Source organism: Cebidichthys violaceus, unplaced genomic scaffold, assembly GCF_023349555.1.
Source record: "Cebidichthys violaceus isolate CVI_PGR_0920_01 unplaced genomic scaffold, fCebVio1.0.p SCAF_100, whole genome shotgun sequence".
NCBI classification, from domain to species: domain Eukaryota; kingdom Metazoa; phylum Chordata; class Actinopteri; order Perciformes; family Stichaeidae; genus Cebidichthys; species Cebidichthys violaceus.
This window is the reverse complement of record NW_027176264.1, coordinates 513,192-534,664: the sequence shown is the minus strand read 5'-3', so window position 1 is coordinate 534,664 and position 21,473 is coordinate 513,192. Positions and strand designations below refer to the sequence as shown.

Genomic DNA, 21,473 nt, shown 5'->3' with positions numbered 1-21,473 from the left:
CTTTCTTTGCATACTTGTATCATGTCTGTGTTTGATGCATTTCTGTATTTGGGAGTATATTTGAATTCTCTCATGAACTAAAAAGAAGAGTTTTTTATCCATCAAGAGTTAAAGACACTGAAGACAGCTGCCTTCAGTGTCATCAGGTAACTAAGATCATAGTTACATACTGGCTTCTTAAAAGCAGTGCAGGATGAGCAGCTGTTTGAAACCATTTTAAAACTGAGCAAGTGTCGCCTCCTAGTGGATGATACAGGAAGTAGGTTTGAGAGAGCAGCAGGTCACTGTTTTCATGCTCTGTAACAATTCTGGTATTTTAAGCAGTGGTGCAAAGTAACTAAGTACATTTACTTAAGTACTGAGCTTTAGAAAAAATGTTGGGTTACTTCTCTTTCCATTTGCTGCTACTTTATACTTCTACTCCACTACATCTCAGATGTAGATTTACTACATGTATTTGATAACTTTATACTTCTACTCCTCTATATCTCAGAGGTAAATTCAGTACTTTTTACTACATTTATCTGACAGCTTTAGTTACTTCTCAGATGGCAGGTTTTCATCCCCTTCCTGTTCAGGTAGAACCACGTATCTCCACATGTGTTGATGTTGAATGTTTGTGGTAAACTGAAGGATGAAGTGTTCCTTTCTGTGTTGATGTTGAATGATTGTGATAAACTGAAGGATGAAGTGTTCCTTTATGTGTTGATGTTGAATGTTTGTGATAAACTGAAGGATGAAGTGTTCCTTTATGTGTTGATGTTGAATGTTTGCGATAAACTGAAGGATGAAGTGTTTGTTTATGTGATGATGTTGAATGTTTGTGATAAACTGAAGGATGAAGTGTTCCTTTATGTGTTGATGTTGAATGTTTGTGATAAACTGAAAGATGAAGTGTTCCTTTGTGTTGATGTTGAATGTTTGTGATAAACTGAAGGATGAAGTGTTCCTTTATGTGTTGATGTTGAATGATTGTGATAAACTGAAGGATGAAGTGTTCCTTTATGTGTTGATGTTGAATGTTTGCGATAAACTGAAGGATGAAGTGTTTATTTATGTGATGATGTTGAATGTTTGTGATAAACTGAAGGATGAAGTGTTCCTTTATGTGTTGATGTTGAATGTTTGTGATAAACTGAAAGATGAAGTGTTCCTTTATGTGTTGATGTTGAATGTTTGTGATAAACTGAAGGATGAAGTGTTCCTTTATGTGTTCAGAACATCCTTCTACTTCTTCAGCTAAATAAACTCTTTAAAAAGCCTCTTGGATCAGCTGGAAAATGCATCGTCACAAAGCTGAAAACAGGATGTTTGTTCTTTATAGAGATACAAACATATGATGATCTTATAGAATATGATGCAGTGATGTAGATAAATCAAACCAACAGGATATAAAGGAGTTAAAAACATGCAACATACACATTAATGCAGCAGTAATATTATCCAGAAACATCAGATATGAAAGTAAGTTTTGAATCCATGACTTTTACTCGTAGTGAAGTATTTTAACATTGTGGTATTAGTACTTTAACTTCAGTTAATGATCTGAATACTTCCTCCACCACTCCCTCACTGAGAGGAGGAGCAACACTGAAAGAGGTGAGCTGCTGAGTCACTTTACCTGAAGTGTAAGTAAAGTTAGTCTTAGTGACAGCAGAGCTGCAGTCGAGACAAGTCTCTCTGTTTCTCTGTAAAGAAACATTCAACTGAATCCAGTAGATTTTTCTCAACAACACAACAGTCTCTGACAAACATTGGTGAGTACACTGTTCTACAAAGACTAAATACACTCACTAAATATTTAGTCCAAGTTTAGTTCAAACTAGAATCTGACTGTTTTACATCTTGTTTTATCATATAAAGAATATTAAGCTGTAGAAATGTGTCATTTTAGATAAAACCATCAGAGGTAGAAACTAAACCACAGTGACTGAACTCTGACTAGTTAAAGGTTAGACAGAATACAGTCACAGCTAGCATTAGCTTAAGCTAATTCACTGACCTGTTTCCTGTTTGAACTCAAAACCTCAGCTCTACTCAGACAGGATGTTCAACTCAGAGTAAATGTTTAACTGAGCTCCAATCAAAAGTCGTGAGAGTTGTAAAAATAAATATTATATATAATATCCTGCAGTCCAGAGCAGTTAGCTTCCATCTTTTATTCTGCACATTAATGTGTCTGATTCTCTGCTCTCTCTATCATCATCATCATCATCCTCTCTCTCTTCCTCCTCTTTGTCCAAACTGACTCTTTGACTCTAAAGATCTTTGTACAGAGAAAGTGATTTTTATTTTGCTCTGCTTCCTCAGACGCTTCAATAAAACAGTCAAATACTGCTTAAACATATCACAATAAATTGTAATAAATGTCTTATGTTCAATATTTAAATGTTTTCTCTACTTTCAAAATATTTTCACTTTAATAACAGTATAAACAGCAGGGTAGCAGTTCACATTGTGTTTTTGGGGGTTTAAATTGAATTCTATTGTGATTTTACTATTGAAATTATGATATTAACAAGAACCAGAGGGTTTAGGATGTTATCACTAGAATGTTTAAGATATTAGATTTATACCGCTGAACTGTATATCTGAGCTCTTCTTCACTCAAAGCAAATGTAATATACTATAACATAATTCCGGATGACTCTCGTTATATTCTACTAATCATAGTTTGATTGTATTAAACAAATAATCAAAAGATATATAATAACAGGTTTTTTTCCCCACACTTCTTGTCCTCAGTGTAAATATGTCTGCTGCCAGCTGTCTGCTGACTGAAGATCAGTTTCTGTGCTCCATCTGTCAGGATGTGTTCACTGATCCAGTCGCCATACCATGTGGACACAACTTCTGTAAAACCTGCATCACTAAACACTGGAACGTTAATGTCCCCTATCAGTGTCCAAACTGTAACAAGCTTTTCTACACAAGACCTGAGCTGCAGGTCAATATTTTGATCTCTGAGATGGCTGCTCAGTTCAGACAGTCAGCTCAACATAAAGCCAGCAGCAGCAGCTCAGAGCAACAAGCTGCCAAACCAGGAGAAGTTCCCTGTGACGTCTGCACTGGAACCAAACTGAAGGCCCTGAAGTCCTGCCTGGTGTGTCTGGACTCCTACTGTGAGACTCATATGGAGCCTCACCTGACAAGATTAGGTCTGAAAAGACATCAGCTGATCGACTCTGTGGAGAACCTGGAAGGAAGGATGTGTACGAAGCACGATAAACTGCTGGAGCTGTTCTGTAAGACCGACCAGATGTGTGTCTGCATGCTCTGCACTGTTCTAGACCACAAGAACCATGATGTTGTTCCTCTGAAAGAAGAATATGAAGGAAAGAAGACCGAGCTGGGGAAGACTGAGGCTGAAATTCAGCAGATGATCCAGAAGAGACGACTGAAGATTCAGGAGATCAAACACTCAGTGGAGCTCAGTGAGGAAGATGCAGGCAGAGAGATATCAGATGGTGTTCAGATCTTCACCGCTCTGAAGAAGTCTGTTGAGAGAAGCCAGGCCGAGCTCATCAACACCATCAAAGAGAAGCAGAGAAAGACAGAGAAACAGGCTGAAGGCTTCATCAAAGAGCTGGAACAGGAAATCTCTGAGCTGAAGAAGAGAAGCACTGAGGTGGTTCAGCTCTCACACTCTGAAGACCACCTCCACCTCCTCCAGATCTTCAGGACCCTGAACACTGCTCCACCCACCAAGAACTGGACAGGAGTCAGAGTCAGTCCACCTTCATATGAGGGGACTGTGAGGAGAGCTGTGAATCAGCTGGAGGAGACGCTCAGTAAACAGATGAAGAATCTGTTTGAGGCCGAGCTGAAGAGGGTCCAGAAGTCTGCAGTGGATGTGACTCTTGATCCTGATTCAGCAAATCCCTGGCTAATTCTGTCTGATGATGGAAAACAAGTTAAAACTGGTGATGTGAAGAAAAATTTACCAAACAATCCAAAGAGATTTGATCGTTGTGTTTGTGTTTTAGCAAAGCAGAGTTTCTCTTCAGGAAGATTTTACTACGAGGTTCAGGTTAAAGAGAAGACTAAGTGGGATTTAGGAGTGGTCAGAGAGTCGATCAACAGGAAGGGAAAAATCACTCTGACTCCTCAGAAAGGTTGCTGGACGATATGGTTGAGGAATGAGAATGAGTACAAAGCTTGGGCTGACCCTCCAGTCCTTCTCTCTCTGAAGTCTCAGCCTGAGAAGGTGGGGGTGTTTGTGGATTATGAGGAGAGTCTGGTCTCCTTCTATGACGTTAAGTCTGCAGCTCTTATCTACTCCTTTACTGGCTGCTGCTTCACTGAGAAACTCTACCCATTCTTTAGTCCTCATCCTAATGATGGTGGTAAAAACTCTGCTCCTCTGATCATCTCTCCTGTCAATCACACTGAGTAGAACAAACACTTGATTTTCTACAGAGAGACTTTCATTTAATGTAACAAATGTATATTATTGGTGATTTACAGTGTAAACATTATTGATTTTTCACATTATGATTGTTTTTTTCTATTTGCCTGTAAATGTTTTTCTACTCTCCAACACACAGACATTAATCCACTGATTGATATTATCTAATGTAGTCTAATTAATTCTAATAACTGCATAACCTGCCTTCAACACTGTTGAATCATCAAAAACAATGTACTCAGGAATAACAAGTATTTACACATTCCTTAAATATCTGGGTGCCAAATGAACATTTTTAATGTCTGATTATTGTACATACAATACAAATTATTGGATGAAGTCATGTACCACTTATTTGTAGTTAAAAAAATGTTTAAGGGTTTTAGTTTTCATCATTTTCAAAATAGAAAATATGTTTTCAAAGGTAAATTAACAATGAATCTTTTATTCATGTATTAATTAATTTACAAAACTTATCATGAAATTTTCAGCTGCTGTAACTAGAGAAGAAAAGTTGTGTATCGTGTTATTTGAGTTTCATACAGTCCTCTCTGCTGATCATCAACAGAATAAAAACAAATACATTTTTAACTGGATTTGTCTTTTGTGTTTCACATTTAGTCAAGTACCGTATTTAAGTACAATTCTGAGGTAATTTACTTGTGTATTTCCACTTCATGCCACTTTATAAGTTTTACTTCACTACATCTCAGAGGTAAATATTATACTTTTTACTCCTGTACATTTATGCACTAAAAGTACTTTTACTTCATGTACATTTAGCTGGTACTTTTACTTTAGTTAGGTTTTGAATGCAGGACTTGTACTTGTAGTTCAGTATTTTCACAGTGTGGTATTAGAACTTCTACTGAAGTAAAGGATGTGAATACTTCTTCCACCACTGGTATTTGGTTTGTGCTCTGATCATCAAGCTATTTTCATCATAATTTAACTGAGACGACAATTTAGTTCCGTATTGTTTCCAGGAGACTTGGTTTGTAAAGGAAAACAATCAAACAGCAACAAATCCGGATGTGAAGAGTTTTCTGCGCTACTCGCTCACCTGTTCAGGACTAAATGTTCAGGTCGTCCCTCTGGTTGGTGCGTTTCACAAAGCGGAGACAAGAGACACTGTGGAAGGACTGCAGACCACGCTGATGCTGCAGATATGAAATGTACAATATCTTTGTGTGGACGGTTGATAGATTTTACAGGAAAGAATAAATACACAGTAAATTTGGAAATTCCAATCAGTTTTAAATTGATTGAAATAGAATACAAGTATAAACAGATATCCCAAAAAATTAAATAAAAAAATATATACACAAATATTGTAAACGGTAACCTTTGCTCATAGAATTGGTGTAAAAGAGAAAACATTTTGAATTATGAGTTCTTAAATAAACTCTTTAAAAAGTCTCTTGGCTCAGCTGGAAAATGCATCGTCACAAAGCTGAAAACAGGCTGTTTGTTCTTTTTAGAGATACGTGGTTCTCACAGGACAGAGACGCTACAAACATATGATGATCTTATAGAATATGATGCATTGATGTAGATTAAACTAACCAACAGGATATAAAGGAGTTAAAAACATGCAACATACACATTAATGCAGAAGGAATATTAATCCAGAAACATCAGGTATGAAAGTAAGTTTTGAATTTATGACTTTTACTTGTAGTGGAGTATTTTCACAGTGTGGTATTAGTACTTTTACTTCAGTTAAGGATCTGAATACTTCCTCCACCCCTCCCTGTTGGAGACGGTCCACTGAGAGGAGGAGCAACACTGAAAGAGGAGCAGTCGAGACAAGTCTCTCTGTTTCTCTGTAAAGAAACATCCAACTGAATCCAGCAGATTTTTCTCAACAACACAACAGAGTCTCTGACAAACACTGGTGAGTACACTGTTCTACAAAGACTAAATACACTCACTAAGTATTTAGTCCAAGTTTAGTTCAAACCAGAATCTGACTGTTTTACATCTTGTTTTATCACAAAGAATATTAAGCCGTAGAAATGTGTCATTTTAGATAAAACCATCAGAGGTAGAAACTAAATCACAGTGACTGAACTCTGACTAGTTAAAGGTTAGACGGAATAGAGTCATGTGACGACCCTCTCTGCCCTGTCTGCCTGTTCGTTGGGCTGCTCTCCTTGCAGGTGTTGGAGGTGGGTGTAGCAGAGGGTCGTCAGCTGAGTGGAAACACCTGAGGCCATTAGTAACACTGGCCCTGTGTGCGAGTGCACTCTGTATAAAAACCCTCGTCATACTCAGTTGATCTCTCTCTCCTTTCTGAGACACCCATTTTGGTTTTGGTTGCAGTTTGTTTCTACGCTATACAACACTGCAAATACACTTTCCACACACACACACTCACTCATGTGGTGGTCAAACGCTCCCCCCCCCAACCGGCTGACAAACGGCAGTTTACAGTAAAGAAGATAGCCAAGAACTGAACAACATCTCTCCGAACAATGTTTTTACACCCGAAAGTCAGTAGTTTACTTTCAAAAGTCCATTATCAGCTTTGTGATTGGCTGAAATCCGATTGTCTCCTCCTGTCCTCTGACAATGCTCTCCATTGGTCTAAGTGATCCGGATAATGTCTGAATAGTGTCCGCTGGTCCGACCTGTCCTCCTCCTTGTAAAACTGCATGTATCCGACCCCCATGCTTTCTTAGGGCTGTCTTCATCAACATCTCTGCTTGATCATCTTTTCTTTTGTACATTTAATACATCTGAACCAGAGGGTTTAGGATGTTATCACTGCAATTCTTAAGACACCAGATTAGTTTATCATTGTTTTATTATTAATATTTTCATATATATTCATTGATAAACAAACAAGCAGCTGATTCCCAAATACAACAATCATATAAGTGACTGGCAGCAGGCAGGGATTAGCCAGAGGCAGCCTTAAAAAATTATGTTAAACCACAGAGAATAAAAGGTAGAGTGATCCACCTTCACTAGTTTAGTGTTAACAAATCCACCACACAAACAAACTCAGTGTGATCTTTGGAAAATAGTCTTCGACCATGACACTCTGATGAAAAGTAAAGGGTGGGAATCACAGAGTAACTCAAGATACGATAGTATCACGATATGTTGCCCAAGAAAACGATTGTATCTTAATTCAGCGATTCTGTGACACTCGATACATTAGAGGACAATCATCTACGATACATCATGATATCTGGGTAACTGAATAAGAAAAAATACTCCAAAAACGTCAAAAAGCAGGAATTATGTATGTATTCACTGCATTGTGGTGTCACTTTCACGGAATTTGACAACTGAGATTAAACAATGTTCAACAAAGTGCATGTTGTTTTAACTTCGTGCCTCTTAAACACACAAACAATGACAACCTGTCCATGTCCACATGATTCTGGTTAGAACCAGGTTTCAGGGTTCATCTCTAAACGTAGCTAACTAGTTTATTTTCAGCCTTACAAACACGTCCGTTTAGAACGCTCAGGATGACTCTTCTAAAATTCTACTAATCATAGTTTGATTTTATTTAACAAATAATCAGAAGATATGTAATAACAGTTTTGTTTTTCCACACTTCTTGTCCTCAGTGTAGATATGTCTGCTGCCAGCTGTCTGCTGACTGAAGATCAGTTTCTGTGCTCCATCTGTCTGGATGTGTTCACTAATCCAGTCACCATACCATGTGGACACAACTTCTGTAAAGCCTGCATCATTAAACACTGGAACGTTAATGTCCCCTATCAGTGTCCCAACTGTAACAAGCTTTTCTACAGCAGACCTGAGCTGCAGGTCAATACTTTCATCTCTGAGATGGCTGCTCAGTTCAGACAGTCAGCTCAACAGAAAGCCAGCAGCAGCAGCAGCTCAGAACAACAAGCTGCCAAACCAGGAGAAGTTCTCTGTGACGTCTGCACTGGAACCAAACTGAAGGCCCTGAAGTCCTGCCTGGTGTGTCTGGACTCCTACTGTGAGACTCATATGGAGCCTCACCTGACAAGATTAGGTCTGAAAAGACATCAGCTGATCGACCCTGTGGAGAACCTGGAAGGCAGGATGTGTATGAAGCACGATAAACTACTGGAGCTGTTCTGTAAGACCAACCAGATGTGTGTCTGCATGCTCTGCACTGTTCTAGACCACAAGAACCATGTGTGCACGGAGCCTCCACCCCCTCCAGCACATTCTCCTCAAACGATAGAGTCTACACCTTCTGCCACAGTGTACATAGGTGGAGAGGTCGCATGAAATGTTTGTGCTTAGGTCAAGGCGAGTTTGTCTAGCATATTTAAACAAGGCAATTGGCTGTGCTTTACAAACGACATGAAACGGCATTGAGACAAGATATAAAACAACATACAGTGGCTACGGAAAGTATTCAGACCCCTTTCAATTTTTCACTCTTTGTTTCATTGCAGCCATTTGCTAAAATCGAAAAAGTTCATTTTATTTCTCATTAATGTACACTCAGCACCCCATCTTGACAGAAAAAACAGAAATGTAGAAATTTTTGCAAATTTATTAAAAAAGAAAAACTGAAATATCACATGGTCATAAGTATTCAGACCCTTTGCTCAGTATTGAGTAGAAGCACCCTTTTGAGCTAATACAGCCATGAGTCTTCTTGGGAATGATGCAACAAGTTTTTCACACCTGGATTTGGGGATCCTCTGCCATTCTTCCTTGCAGATCCTCTCCAGTTCCGTCAAGTTGGATGGTGAACGTTGGTGGACAGCCATTTTCAGGTCTCTCCAGAGATGCTCAATTGGGTTTAGGTCAGGGCTCTGGCTGGGCCAGTCAAAAATGGTCACAGAGTTGTTCCAAAGCCACTCCTTTGTTATTTTAGCTGTGTGCTTAGGGTCATTGTCTTGTTGGAAGGTGAACCTTCGGCCCAGTCTGAGGTCCTGAGCACTCTGGAAGAGGTTTTCTTCCAGGATATCTCTGTACTTGGCCACATTCATCTTTCCTTCAATTGCAACCAGTCGTCCTGTTCCTGCAGCTGAAAAACACCCCCATAGCACGATGCTGCCACCACCATGTTTCCCTGTTGGGATTGTATTGGGCAGGTGATGAGCAGTGCCTGGTTTTCTCCACACATACCGCTTAGAATTAATGCCAAAAAGTTCAATCTTCGTCTCATCAGACCAGAGAATCTTATTTCTCATAGTCTGGGAGTCCATGTGTTTTTTGGCAAACTCTATGCGGGCTTTCATATGTCTTGCACTGAGGAGCGGCTTCCGTCGGGCCACTCTGCCATAAAGCCCCGACTGGTGGAGGGCTGCAGTGATAGTTGACTTTGTGGAACTTTCTCCCATCTCCCTACTGCATCTCTGGAGCTCAGCCACAGTGATCTTTGGGTTCTTCTTTACCTCTCTCACCAAGGCTCTTCTCCCACGATTGCTCAGTTTGGCTGGACGGCCAGGTCTAGGAAGAGTTCTGGTCGCCCCAAACTTCTTCCATTTGAGGATTATGGAGGCCACTGTGCTCTTAGGAACCTTGAGTGCTGCAGACATTCTTTTGTAACCTTGGCCAGATCTGTGCCTTGCCACAATTCTGTCTATGAGCTCCTTGGGCAGTTCCTTCGACCTCATGATTCTCATTTGCTCTGACATGCACTGTGAGCTGTAAGGTCTTATATAGACAGGTGTGTGCCTTTCCTAATCAAGTACAATCAGTTTATTTAAACACAGCTGGACTCCAATGAAGGAGTAGAACCATCTCAAGGAGGATCAGAAGAAATGGACAGCATGCGAGTTAAATATGAGTGTCACAGCAAAGGGTCTGAATACTTATGACCATATGATATTTCAGTTTTCCTTTTTGAATAAATTTGCAAAAATGTCTACATTTCTGTTTTTTTCTGTCAAGATGGGGTGCTGGTTGTGCATTAATGAGAAATAAAATGAACTTTTTCAATTTTAGCAAATGGCTGCAATGAAACAAAGAGTGAAAAATTAAAAGAGGTCTGAATACTTTCTGTACCCACTGTAAAACTCTTGTTAACACTCAAAACTATTGTTACTTATGAAACCATTGAGAATATTATCACTAAGTGGTCCCTCACTTTTGCAAGGTTTCAATGTGCAAAACTCACCCACTTGAAAAGGACAGCCAATTTCAGGAAGACTTCACAGGATTCCAGTCATTGATCACACTTTTGCTTTCTTGTCCTTCTTTCTTTTATTTTAGAAGTTTGATGCAGTGATCAAGTAACCAGGTGAAAAACCTTTAAATACAAAAAAAAACACCAATTAAGTAAATGAAAATCAAGATAACCACATGCAGTGAACAGACTACAATACTTAAATTACTTAAATTAAATACCCCAAAATTAACCTTGTAAATAAATAGCAAATAATCCATTTCCAATATTGTGAGTAAATTAATACAGTAAATACATTTTTAGCTGAATTTGATCATGATTTCATCATTTTAACAGTACAATAAATCAGCAGCTTTTTAAAAGGATAAATCTTCCAAATGCATCACTTTTTAAAAATTGTACTTAGCTCACATGGTTCTTCACAGTTTTGATTACACTTAAATCACATGATTTTAAATAGATCACATTTTTTATTATATTTAAATATCATGACAGCATTTTAACTATATTTACCCAACATGCTTTTAACCATCAGTATTTGCAGTTCTTAATCAGTTCATCTAAGTCAATGGCTACAAACAATGGGCTACTACAGTTACAACAGTTACAAATGCATGATAGCTCACCGGCTGCTTCTTCCTTGTTCAAAATAAGCTTTGGTTTGCACAAAACACTGTGACTGCAAAGCCAGTTAATTAGCGGATCAATCTCACCTGGTGCACTCAGGCTGTAAGGGGCATGGCCCACAGTTCAACTCAAGTACTTGTACTCATAGTGCTATTGCTTTCACTTCTGCACCACACATAATACTATACATGCATATCCTCTAATGTCACATTCTCTTCTGGCTGGTCTTAAATGACAACATAGGACCAAGTTCACACACAACATGGTTCATCATCTGGCCTTCAGTAACACAACAATTCTGACACGTCTCCATTGTTCCTTCTCTGATTTAATCTGTAACTTCCTCTGAGGGTAAAAGTCCTGATGTGACGCCGCCTCAGGGTGACAGACGGCCATTGATTCTCTGAGGAATGTGGGACGTCCAGTTTAGGACGGTTGACTTCAGGTGACTTCAGACGACTTTGAGGTGTTGTGGTTTGAAAAGTGACGCGTAACTTTAGTCTTAAAAATAAATATTAGAACAATCCAAAAAGTCTCAAATGTTTTTAATGCAGTATTTTTACTGTGTCCCTGGTAATATATTTAAAAAACCCTCAGATCACTCCACCATTATCGATATGGTCGCATTTTTTTTTTTTTTTTTAAATCACTCCTGATGATATTCATGATTATCCCAATAACATATATTCACCACGAGTCCTATATATCATAACAGCTCTTTACTGGACGAAGTATTCATGAAGATGTTTTGCAATACCTCAGTGTAAAGATACTCTGTTGCATGTAAAAGTCCTTTATTCAAATTATTAGCCTTTGCTTTATTTACACATATATATTTTCTACAGTTAAATACCACAAAATGACCGATAAATCTACACCGTAATGTTTTGTAAAATCAGTAATTCCTAAAGTTTTTATATCAAATGACTCTTCAACCGTTGTTTTCTGATTCATAACATTGGTGATTTTATCAAACAGCACATATGAGCAGATGGTCACAGATACACAACCTGTACAACTTGTGATAGTAAAATAGTACTTTCTTTGCATACTTGTCTGTGTTTGATGCATTTCTGTATTTGGGAGAATATTTGAATTCTCTCATGGACTAAAAAGAAGAGTTTTGTTTATCCATCAAGAGTTAAAGACACTGAAGACAGCTGCCTTCAGTGTCATCAGGTAACTAAGATCATAGTTACATACTGGCTTCTTAAAGCAGTGCAGGATGAGCAGCTGTTTGAAACCATTTTAAAACTGGGCAAGTGTCGCCTCCTAGTGGATGAAACAGGAAGTAGGTTTGAGAGAGCAGCAGGTCACTGTTTTCATGCTCTGTAACAATTCTGGTATTTTAAGCGGTGGTGCAAAGTAACTAAGTACATTTACTTAAGTACTGAGCTTTAGTAAAAATGTTGGGTTACTTCTCTTTCTATTTTCTGCTACTTTATACTTCTACTACACTAAACCTCAAACGTAGATTTACTACATGTATTTGATAACGTTATACTTCTACTCCACTAAACTTCAGAAGTAAATTCAGTACTTTTACTACATTTATCTGACAGCTTTAGTTACTTTTCAGATGACAGGTTTTCATCCCCTTCCTGTTCAGGTAGAACCACGTATCTCCACATGTGTTGATGTTGAATGTTTCTGATAAACTGAATGATAAAGTGTTCCTTTATGTGTTCAGAAAATCCTTCTACTTCTTCAGCTAAATAAACTCTTTAAAAAGCCTCTTGGATCAGCTGGAAAATGCATCGTCACAAAGCTGAAAACAGGCTGTTTGTTCTTTATAGAGATACAAACATATGATGATCTTATAGAATAAGATGCAGTGATGTAGATAAATCAAACCAACAGGATATAAAGGAGTTAAAAACATGCAACATACACATTAATACAGCAGTAATATTATCCAGAAACATCAGGTGTGAAAGTAAGTTTTGAATCCATGACTTTTACTCATAGTGAAGCATTTTAACATTGTGGTATTAGTACTTTTAGTTTAGTTAAGGATCTGAATACTTCCTCCACCTCTCCCTCACTGAGAGGAGGAGCAACACTGAAAGAGGTGAGCTGCTGAGTCACTTTACCTGAAATGAAAGTAAAGTTAGTCTGAGCGACAGCAGAGCTGCACTCGAGACAAGTCTCTCTGTTTCTCTGTAAAGAAACATTCAACTGAATCCAGCAGATTTTTCTCAACAACACAACAGAGTCTCTGACAAACAATGGTGAGTACACTGTTCTACAAAGACTAAATACACTCACTAAATATTTAGTCCAAGTTTAGTTCAAACCAGAATCTGACTGTTTTACATCTTGTTTTATCATATAAAGAATATTAAGCCGTAGAAATGTGTCATTTTAGATAAAACCATCAGAGGTAGAAACTAAACCACAATGACTGAACTCTGACTAGTTAAAGGTTAGACAGAATACAGTCACAGCTAGCATTAGCTTAAGCTAATTCACAGACCTGTTTCCTGTTTGAACTCAAAACCTCAGCTCTACTCAGACAGGAAATTCTACTCAGAGCAAATGTTGAACTGAGCTCCAATCAAAGGTTGTGAGAGTTGTAAAGATAAATACTATTTTATATATATATATATATATATATATATATATATATATATATATATATATATATATATATAAATAAATAACAGGGGTCGGCAACCTTCGGCACGCATGCCACGGGTGGCACGCCGCGGCATAAACACTGGCACGCTGGCACCTCAGTGTTATTACGATCCTCACTTTATCTGTCCCGTTTTCAAAATAAAAGTATCTGCCTCTGTGTCTGTGAGCGTTTGACTGCCTGTATGTGTGCCTGTGTCCTGCTTCTTTGTTAGTCGGCACTAGGACACCACTGCGTGCATTTGATGTTGGAGTGTGGCCATTGGTCAGTTAGGTTGCAGGCGCAACAAGAGTTTGGTTTCATATTTTTGAAGGACTGTGCTGTGTGCACTTTATGCTGTGAGAATGTTGTGTGCTGAACGTCAAGTGTTCAGCGTCATTTTGAGACGAAGCACGAGAAGCCCTTCAAAGACCAAGCAGACCAAGCAGAGTCAATTAAACGTGCCGTGTCCAGGTATGAAAAACAAGCTAGCTCCTTCAAGGTTTTTACCACTGCTAAAAATCACGGGACAGAAGCAAGCTATCGCATTGCATTGCAAAGCATGGGAAGCCGTTTACGGATGACGAATTTATTAAGGAGGCTTTTCTCAGTTAGTCAGAGATGCTCTTTTTGAAAGCTTGCCAAATAAAGAAACGATCAAGTCACGAATAAAGGACATTCCCACGTCAGCTAGAAGTCAGCAGGTGTTCTCACACATGAAACATGTGCACAGCCCCACCCGCAGTCGGTTAACAACGGAGCACTCTGAGGCATGTTTGCATCTCAAAGTAACTAACTACAAGCCCCAGATCACAGAGCTCAGTCAAGCAAAGCAGGGCCAGGGATCACACTGACTGTCTGCTAGGCATCTGATCATTTGATGTTGCCTCAGCCTACACTTAGTTTTAGTTTAAATGTGTAGCTGTTTGTTCATGTCTTTGAAATGTTGATGTGGCTGAAAATTTCAAACTGGCACTCCATGTCACAAAGGTTGCCGACCCCTGATATATAATATCCTGCAGTCCAGAGCAGTTGGCTTCCATCTTTTATTCTGCACATGTTTTGTGTCTGATTCTCTGCTCTCTCTATCATCATCATCATCATCATCATCATCATCATCATCATCATCATCATCTCTCTCTTTTCCTCCTCTTTGTCCAAAGTGACTCTTTGACTCTAAAGATCTTTGTACAGGGAAAGCAATTTTTATTTTGCTCTGCTTCCTCAGACGCTTCAATAAAACAGTCAAAAACTGCTTAAATATATCACAGTAAATTGTAATAAATGTGTTATGTTCAATATTTAAAATGTTTTCTCTACTTTTAAAATATTTTCACTTTAATAACAGTATAAACAGCAGGGTAGCAGTTCACATTGTGTTTTTGGGGGTTTAAATTGAATTCTATTGTGATTTTACTATTTAAATTATGATATTAACAAGAGCCAGAGGGTTTAGGATGTTATCAATAGAATGTTTAAGATATCAGATTTATACCACTGAACTGCATATCTGAGCTCTTCTTCACTCAAAGCAAATGTAATATAATATAACAACATAATTCCGGATGACTCTCGTTATATTCTACTAATCATAGTTTGATTGTATTAAACAAATAATCAAAAGATATATAATAACAGGTTTTTTTCCCCCACACTTCTTGTCCTCAGTGTAGATATGTCTGCTGCCAGCTGTCTGCTGACTGAAGATCAGTTTCTGTGCTCCATCTGTCAGGATGTGTTCACTGATCCAGTAGCCATACCATGTGGACACAACTTCTGTAAAGCCTGCATCACTCAACACTGGAACGTTAATGTCCCCTATCAGTGTCCCAACTGTAACAAGCTTTTCTACACAAGACCTGAGCTGCAGGTCAATACTTTGATCTCTGAGATGGCTGCTCAGTTCAGACAGTCAGCTCAACAGAAAGCCAGCAGCAGCAGCTCAGAGCAACAAGCTGCCAAACCAGGAGAAGTTCCCTGTGACGTCTGCACTGGAACCAAACTGAAGGCCCTGAAGTCCTGCCTGGTGTGTCTGGACTCCTACTGTGAGACTCACCTGGAGCCTCACCTGACAAGATCAGGTCTGAAAAGACATCAGCTGATCAACCCTGTGGAGAACCTGGAAGGAAGGATGTGTACAAAGCACGATAAACTGCTGGAGCTGTTCTGTAAGACCGACCAGATGTGTGTCTGCATGGTCTGCACTGTTCTAGGCCACAAGAACCATGATGTTGTTCCTCTGAAAGATGAATATGAAAGAAAGAAGGCCGAGCTGGGGAAGACTGAGGCTGAAATTCAGCAGATGATCCAGAAGAGACGACTGAAGATTCAGGAGGTCAAACATTCAGTGGAGCTCAGTGAGGAAGATGCAGGCAGAGAGATAGCAATTGGTGTTCAGGTCTTCAACGCTCTGAAGGAGTCTGTTGAGAGAAGAATGAACGAGCTCCTCAACACGATCAAAGAGAAGCAGAGAAAGAAAGAGAAACAGGCTGAAGGCTTCATCAAAGAGCTGGAACAGGAAATCTCTGAGCTGAAGAAGAGAAGCACTGAGGTGAAGCAGCTCTCACGCTCTGAAGACCACCTCCACCTCCTCCAGAGCTTCAGGACCCTGAACACTGCTCCACCCACCAAGGACTGGACAGGAGTCAGAGTCAGTCCACCTTCATATGAGGGGACTGTGGTGAGAGCTGTGGAGGAGACGCTCAGTAAACAGATGAAGAAGCTGTTTGAGGCCGAGCTGAAGAGGGTCCAGAAGTCTGCAGTGGATGTGACACTTGATCCTGATACAGCACAGCCCTGGCTCATCCTGTCTGATGATGGAAAACAAGTTAAACATGGTGATGTAAAGAAGAATCTCCCAAACAATCCAGAGAGATTTGATTATTGTACTCGTGTTTTAGCAAAGCAGAGTTTCTCTTCAGGAAGATTTTACTACGAGGTTCAGGTTAAAGGGAAAACTGATTGGATTTTAGGAGTGGCCAGAGAGTCGATTAAGAGGAAGGGAATCATCACACCGACTCCTCAGAATGGTTACTGGACGATATGGTTGAGGAATGAGAATGAGTATGTAGCTTGTGTTGACCCTCCAGTCCTTCTCTGTCTGAAGTCTCAGCCTGAGAAGGTGGGGGTGTTTGTGGATTATGAGGAGGGTCTGGTCTCCTTTCATGACGTTGATACTGCAGCTCTTATCTACTCCTTTACTGGCTGCTGCTTCACTGAGAAACTCTACCCATTCTTTAGTCCTGGTCTTAATGCTGGTGGTAAAAACTCTGCTCCTCTGATCATCTCTCCTGTCAATCACACTGAGTAGAACAAACACTTGATTTTCTACAGAGAGACTCTTTCATTTAATGTAACAAATTTATGTTGTTGGTGATTTACAGTGTAAACATTACTGATTCTTTACATTATGATTAATGTTTTTTTTCTATTTGTCTGTAAATGTTTTTCTACTCTCCAACACACAGACATTAATCCACTGATTGATATTATCTAATATAGTCTAATTCATTCTAATAACTGCATAACCTGCCTTCAAGACTGTTGAATCATCAAAAACAATGTACTCAGGAATAACAAGCATTTACACATTCCTTACATATCTGGGTGCCAAACAAAAATTGTTATTGTCTTATTATTGTATATATATGTAATACATTATGAATACTGGCACAAATTATTGGATACATTCATGTACCACTTATTTTTAGTTAAAAAATGTGTTTAAGGGTTTTAGTTTTCATCATTTTACAAGTAAAATCAAGAGATCTCTGTCTGGTATGTTTTCAGGGGGAAATAAAAGATGAATTATTGATTCATATTAGTAAAAAATCTGATCATGAAACATTCAGCTGTTGTAACCAGAGAAGAAAAGTTTAGTTTTCATTTAAATGTTCTACAGTCCTCCTCTCTGCTGATCCTCAACAGAATAAAAACAGAGAAACTTTTAACAGGATTTGTCTTTTTTTATTTTACATTTATTCAAGTATAATGTTGAGGTATTTATCCTGTGTATTTCCACTTTATACTTTATACTCCACTACATCTCAGAGGTAAATATTGTACTTTTTACTCCGCTACATCTGTTATTCATATCATTAGGTCCTAAACGATGTAAAATGCATTAAAAGCCAAATCCAGAGTTATATTACCTCATCAGTTCATGTGAATGAGAGGCTGAGCCGAGGGCTGGGAGGCGGAGTTAAAGGAAACGCTGGTGAGCGTGCTCTATGGGCCTCACGGATGCGGACGATCACCAATGATCTGGATAAATTTGGTCCTCTCTCTTTCTGCGACAGCACTTTTCATCCACACTGAGGTGTGTTGTCGCCATAACTAACCATGCTAGTCAAAATAACCACATAAATCTGTTCAGTGTCTGTGTGGCACAACAAGTCATATGTAGTTCAAGAAAGTACAATAATTGTTTGGGTGTAATGTAAGTTAAGAGAGTTTATTATGTTTCCTATGTGTTTATGAAGAGGAAGTGTTCATTGTAGTTAAAATTGAGGGTACAGCGTTATTCATCATCAGCTACATGTTAGGCAGTAGATCCAGTGGATCGCCAGTAGGTGTCAGTGTTGCGACATGAGCAGTGTCTGTGACGGAGAGCCACACTGAAGTCTCGCGTGAATACGTAAGAGAATGAGAATCTCTGTACAGATAGAAGTAGAACGCGCTGTGGAGCGACGGTACACCTAAAGTTATATTTTTGTATGTTTCAGGTAAGATGGTGATGTTACTTGTATACCCCGGGCTAGTACAATGTTATACTGTACGTTGGTGGCACTGTGTTAGGTCTTTTAAATGTTTAGTTGAAAAAGGATGAACTGTGTAAGTTTAGCTAGCTAGCAGCTAATGCAAGATTTCGGGCCGCCATTGTAGTAGTAGGAGCGCGGGTCGGCAGCCGTGCTAATGAGCCCTCGTGTGAGGGAGACCCCGTTGCTCATATTATTGTTTCGTTACAACTGTTGAGTATTCAAAATATGGTGAATACGCGAGAGAATGAGAATCTCTGTACAGATAGAAGTAGAACGCGCTGTGCAGCGACGGTACACCTAAAGTTATATTTTTGTATGTTACAGAGCATCTTCATTAAATGTGTAGCACCAGATTGAGCCTGTGTGACGTCATTCTGTGCACGCTACATACGCAGTACAATGCACAGTGTACTGAGGAATCTGTGCTTCTCTGAGACACCTATTGTGTGCACACTGTAGAACGCATGTGTCAAACTCAAGGCCCACGGGCCACATCCGGCCCGTGAATGAATTATCTTTGGCCCGCATGATAAAATCTATTTACTATTAGAGCTGGCCCGCCGGTATATCACACGCATCACCATAATACTACAAATCCCACAATGCACTGTCCGTGTATCGTCGCGCATTCGCGGGCCCGCGATAGCGCGCCTCACAGTCTGTATTACATACCACTTGTGTCAACTTTCAACTATCCCTCTCCCCAAAAAAATGGCTAAACGAAAGGTGGAATTTGAAAACAGGAGTTTTCAAGACAGGTGGGAGGCACAGTATATGTTCGCGGATGTAAAAAGCAAAGCTGTGTGTCTTCTGTGCGGAGACAGTGTGGCTGTAATGAAAGAATACAACATAAGAAGACACTATGAAACGAAGCACCAAGACAGATACAAGCATCTGGACATGACACAAAGGCTACAGAAGGTAGAGGAGTTAAAAAGAAGTCTGGTGTCACAGCAGGCTATGTTCACTAAAGCCAAATCACAAAGCGAGGCTGCTGTTAAGGCCAGTTTTATTGTGGCAGCAGAGGTTGCGAAATCAGCCCGGCCCTTTACCGAGGGGGAATTTGTCAAAAACTGCATGATTAAAGTTTGCGACGCCGTGTGCCCAGAAAAAAGGCAAGCATTTTTAAATGTGAGCCTAAGCCGAAACACCGTTGCTGACCGTGTGCGTCACCTTGCTGCCAATCTCCAACAACAGCTTGTGGGAAAGGGAAAAGATTTCATCGCATACTCCCTTGCTGCGGATGAGAGCACCGACACTTCTGATACTGCCCAACTGTCAATTTTCATCCGTGGAGTGGACTCAAGCCTGTGCGTAACAGAAGAGTTTTTGGGATTACACCCAATGCATGGCAGAACTACGGGGAAAGATCTCTTTGAAGAGGTGTCCAGATGTGTAGATAAAATGGGGCTGCCGTGGGATAAACTTGTGGGACTGACAACAGATGGAGCGCCTGCGATGTGCGGTCAAAAGAGTGGATTGGTGGGGAGGATCCGAGAAAAGATGAAGGAGGAAAACGTTACAAGTGAGTTGACAGCTTATCACTGCATCATACACCAGGAGTCGTTGTGTGGCAAAGCCTTGAAAATGGAACATGTGATGAGCATCATAACATTAGCGGTTAACTTTATCAGAGCCAAAGGTTTAAATCACCGCCAGTTCAAGTCTTTTCTGGAGGAGGTAGGTACAGAATATGGTGACTTGCCCTATCACACAGAGGTGCGATGGCTAAGCCAGGGAAAGGTGCTGGAAAGATTTTTCCAGTTGCGTGAGGAGATCTGTGAGTTCATGGAAATCAAAGGGAAAGGCACAGCAGAGCTCCGAAATAAAATGTTTCTGTGTGAAGTGGCGTTCCTGTGACATCACAAGCCACCTGAATGCGCTCAACCTGCAGCTTCAGGGGCGGGGCCGCGTCATCACTGACATGTACGCTACAGTGAGGGCTTTTAAAACCAAGCTGCGCCTGTGGGAGACGCAGATGCTGCAGGAAAACTTGAGCCATTTCCCGCACTGCGAAACAATGAAAGAGCAGGTCGCTGCCTTCCCAACTACACAGTTTGCTGAAAAACTCGGCATACTTGGTGCTGACTTCACACGGCGATTTGCCGATTTTGAAGCCCAAAAAAGCAGGTTTGAACTGCTCAGTAATCCATTTGCAGCTGACGTGGAAAACGCACCATCAAACCTCCAAATGGAGCTGATTGAGCGCCAATCTAGTGACACACTGAAGGCAAAATATGAGTCTGTGGGCGCTGCAGAGTTTCCACGTTTCATCCCCGACACAATGCCCCAGCTGCGCTCCCAGGCTGCTCAAACGCTCTCTATGTTTGGCAGCACATACTTGTGTGAACAACTGTTTTCTTTGATGAAGATGACCAAAACTTCACACCGGACTCGTCTTACTGATGAGCACCTTCACTCCATCCTGAGGATTTCCTCAGCTCAGAGCCTGACCCCAGACATTGATGAACTTGTATCCAAGATGAGACACCAAGTGTCTGGCTCAGACCAGTGAGCATCACAGAGCAGCAAACGGTGCTTTGACGCATTTTCAGTTTTTAATGTAGTTTCATTTTTGCATTTTTTTTTCTCTTGCTACTACAGGACATTTGATTTGTCTTTGAAGTAAATTATTTTTGGCTGTTGTTTGCCTGTAGAAACTGTTTCCACTTGAAATTACTCTGGAAAAACTGCAGATAGAGCCATAAGCAATTAATGAAACTGATTTTATTACTTTTATTTTTATTTATTTATGTATTATTTATAATTTTTATTTCATTTATTTCATAATTAATGTTGTTTTATAGGCAATACTCTATAGGCCTTGTTAGTTCCAGGTTCAATATGTGCACTAAGGTTCTTTCAATAAGTTTTCAATAAACGTTGAACCCATCTGGCCCTTGACTTGTATCAATTTCTTTATTTCGGCCCACTGTGTATTTGAGTTTGACACCCCTACTG

At 39.8% G+C, this 21,473-nt stretch overlaps 3 protein-coding genes across 4 annotated transcripts; all 3 read left to right on the top strand.

Annotated features, from left to right (window-relative positions):
• Positions 1-2,752: 2,752 nt before the first annotated feature.
• Positions 2,753-4,416, top strand: LOC137886234 (E3 ubiquitin-protein ligase TRIM21-like). 2 transcript variants are annotated; one of them, XM_068728602.1, is made up of 2 exons: positions 2,753-2,979; positions 3,016-4,416. In XM_068728602.1, the coding sequence occupies exons 1-2, from the start codon at positions 2,753-2,755 to the stop codon at positions 4,394-4,396; spliced, it is 1,608 nt and encodes a 535-aa protein (XP_068584703.1). In that variant the 3' UTR covers positions 4,397-4,416. The 2 variants fall into 2 exon arrangements, with proteins under 2 accessions (XP_068584703.1, XP_068584695.1); XM_068728594.1 differs by having other exon boundaries at positions 2,753-4,416.
• Positions 4,417-13,348: 8,932 nt separating this feature from the next.
• On the top strand, positions 13,349-17,707 carry LOC137886209 (E3 ubiquitin-protein ligase TRIM21-like). Its single transcript, XM_068728558.1, has 3 exons — positions 13,349-13,366; positions 13,517-13,518; positions 15,421-17,707. Exons 1-3 carry the CDS (start codon positions 13,364-13,366, stop codon positions 17,060-17,062), a joined length of 1,647 nt encoding a protein of 548 aa, XP_068584659.1. The 5' UTR covers positions 13,349-13,363; the 3' UTR covers positions 17,063-17,707.
• Positions 17,708-19,223: 1,516 nt separating this feature from the next.
• On the top strand, positions 19,224-21,027 carry LOC137886276 (general transcription factor II-I repeat domain-containing protein 2-like). Its single transcript, XM_068728684.1, is given in 2 exon segments — positions 19,224-20,365; positions 20,367-21,027. Coding segments are annotated over 2 exon segments (1,803 nt in total).
• Positions 21,028-21,473: the final 446 nt, after the last annotated feature.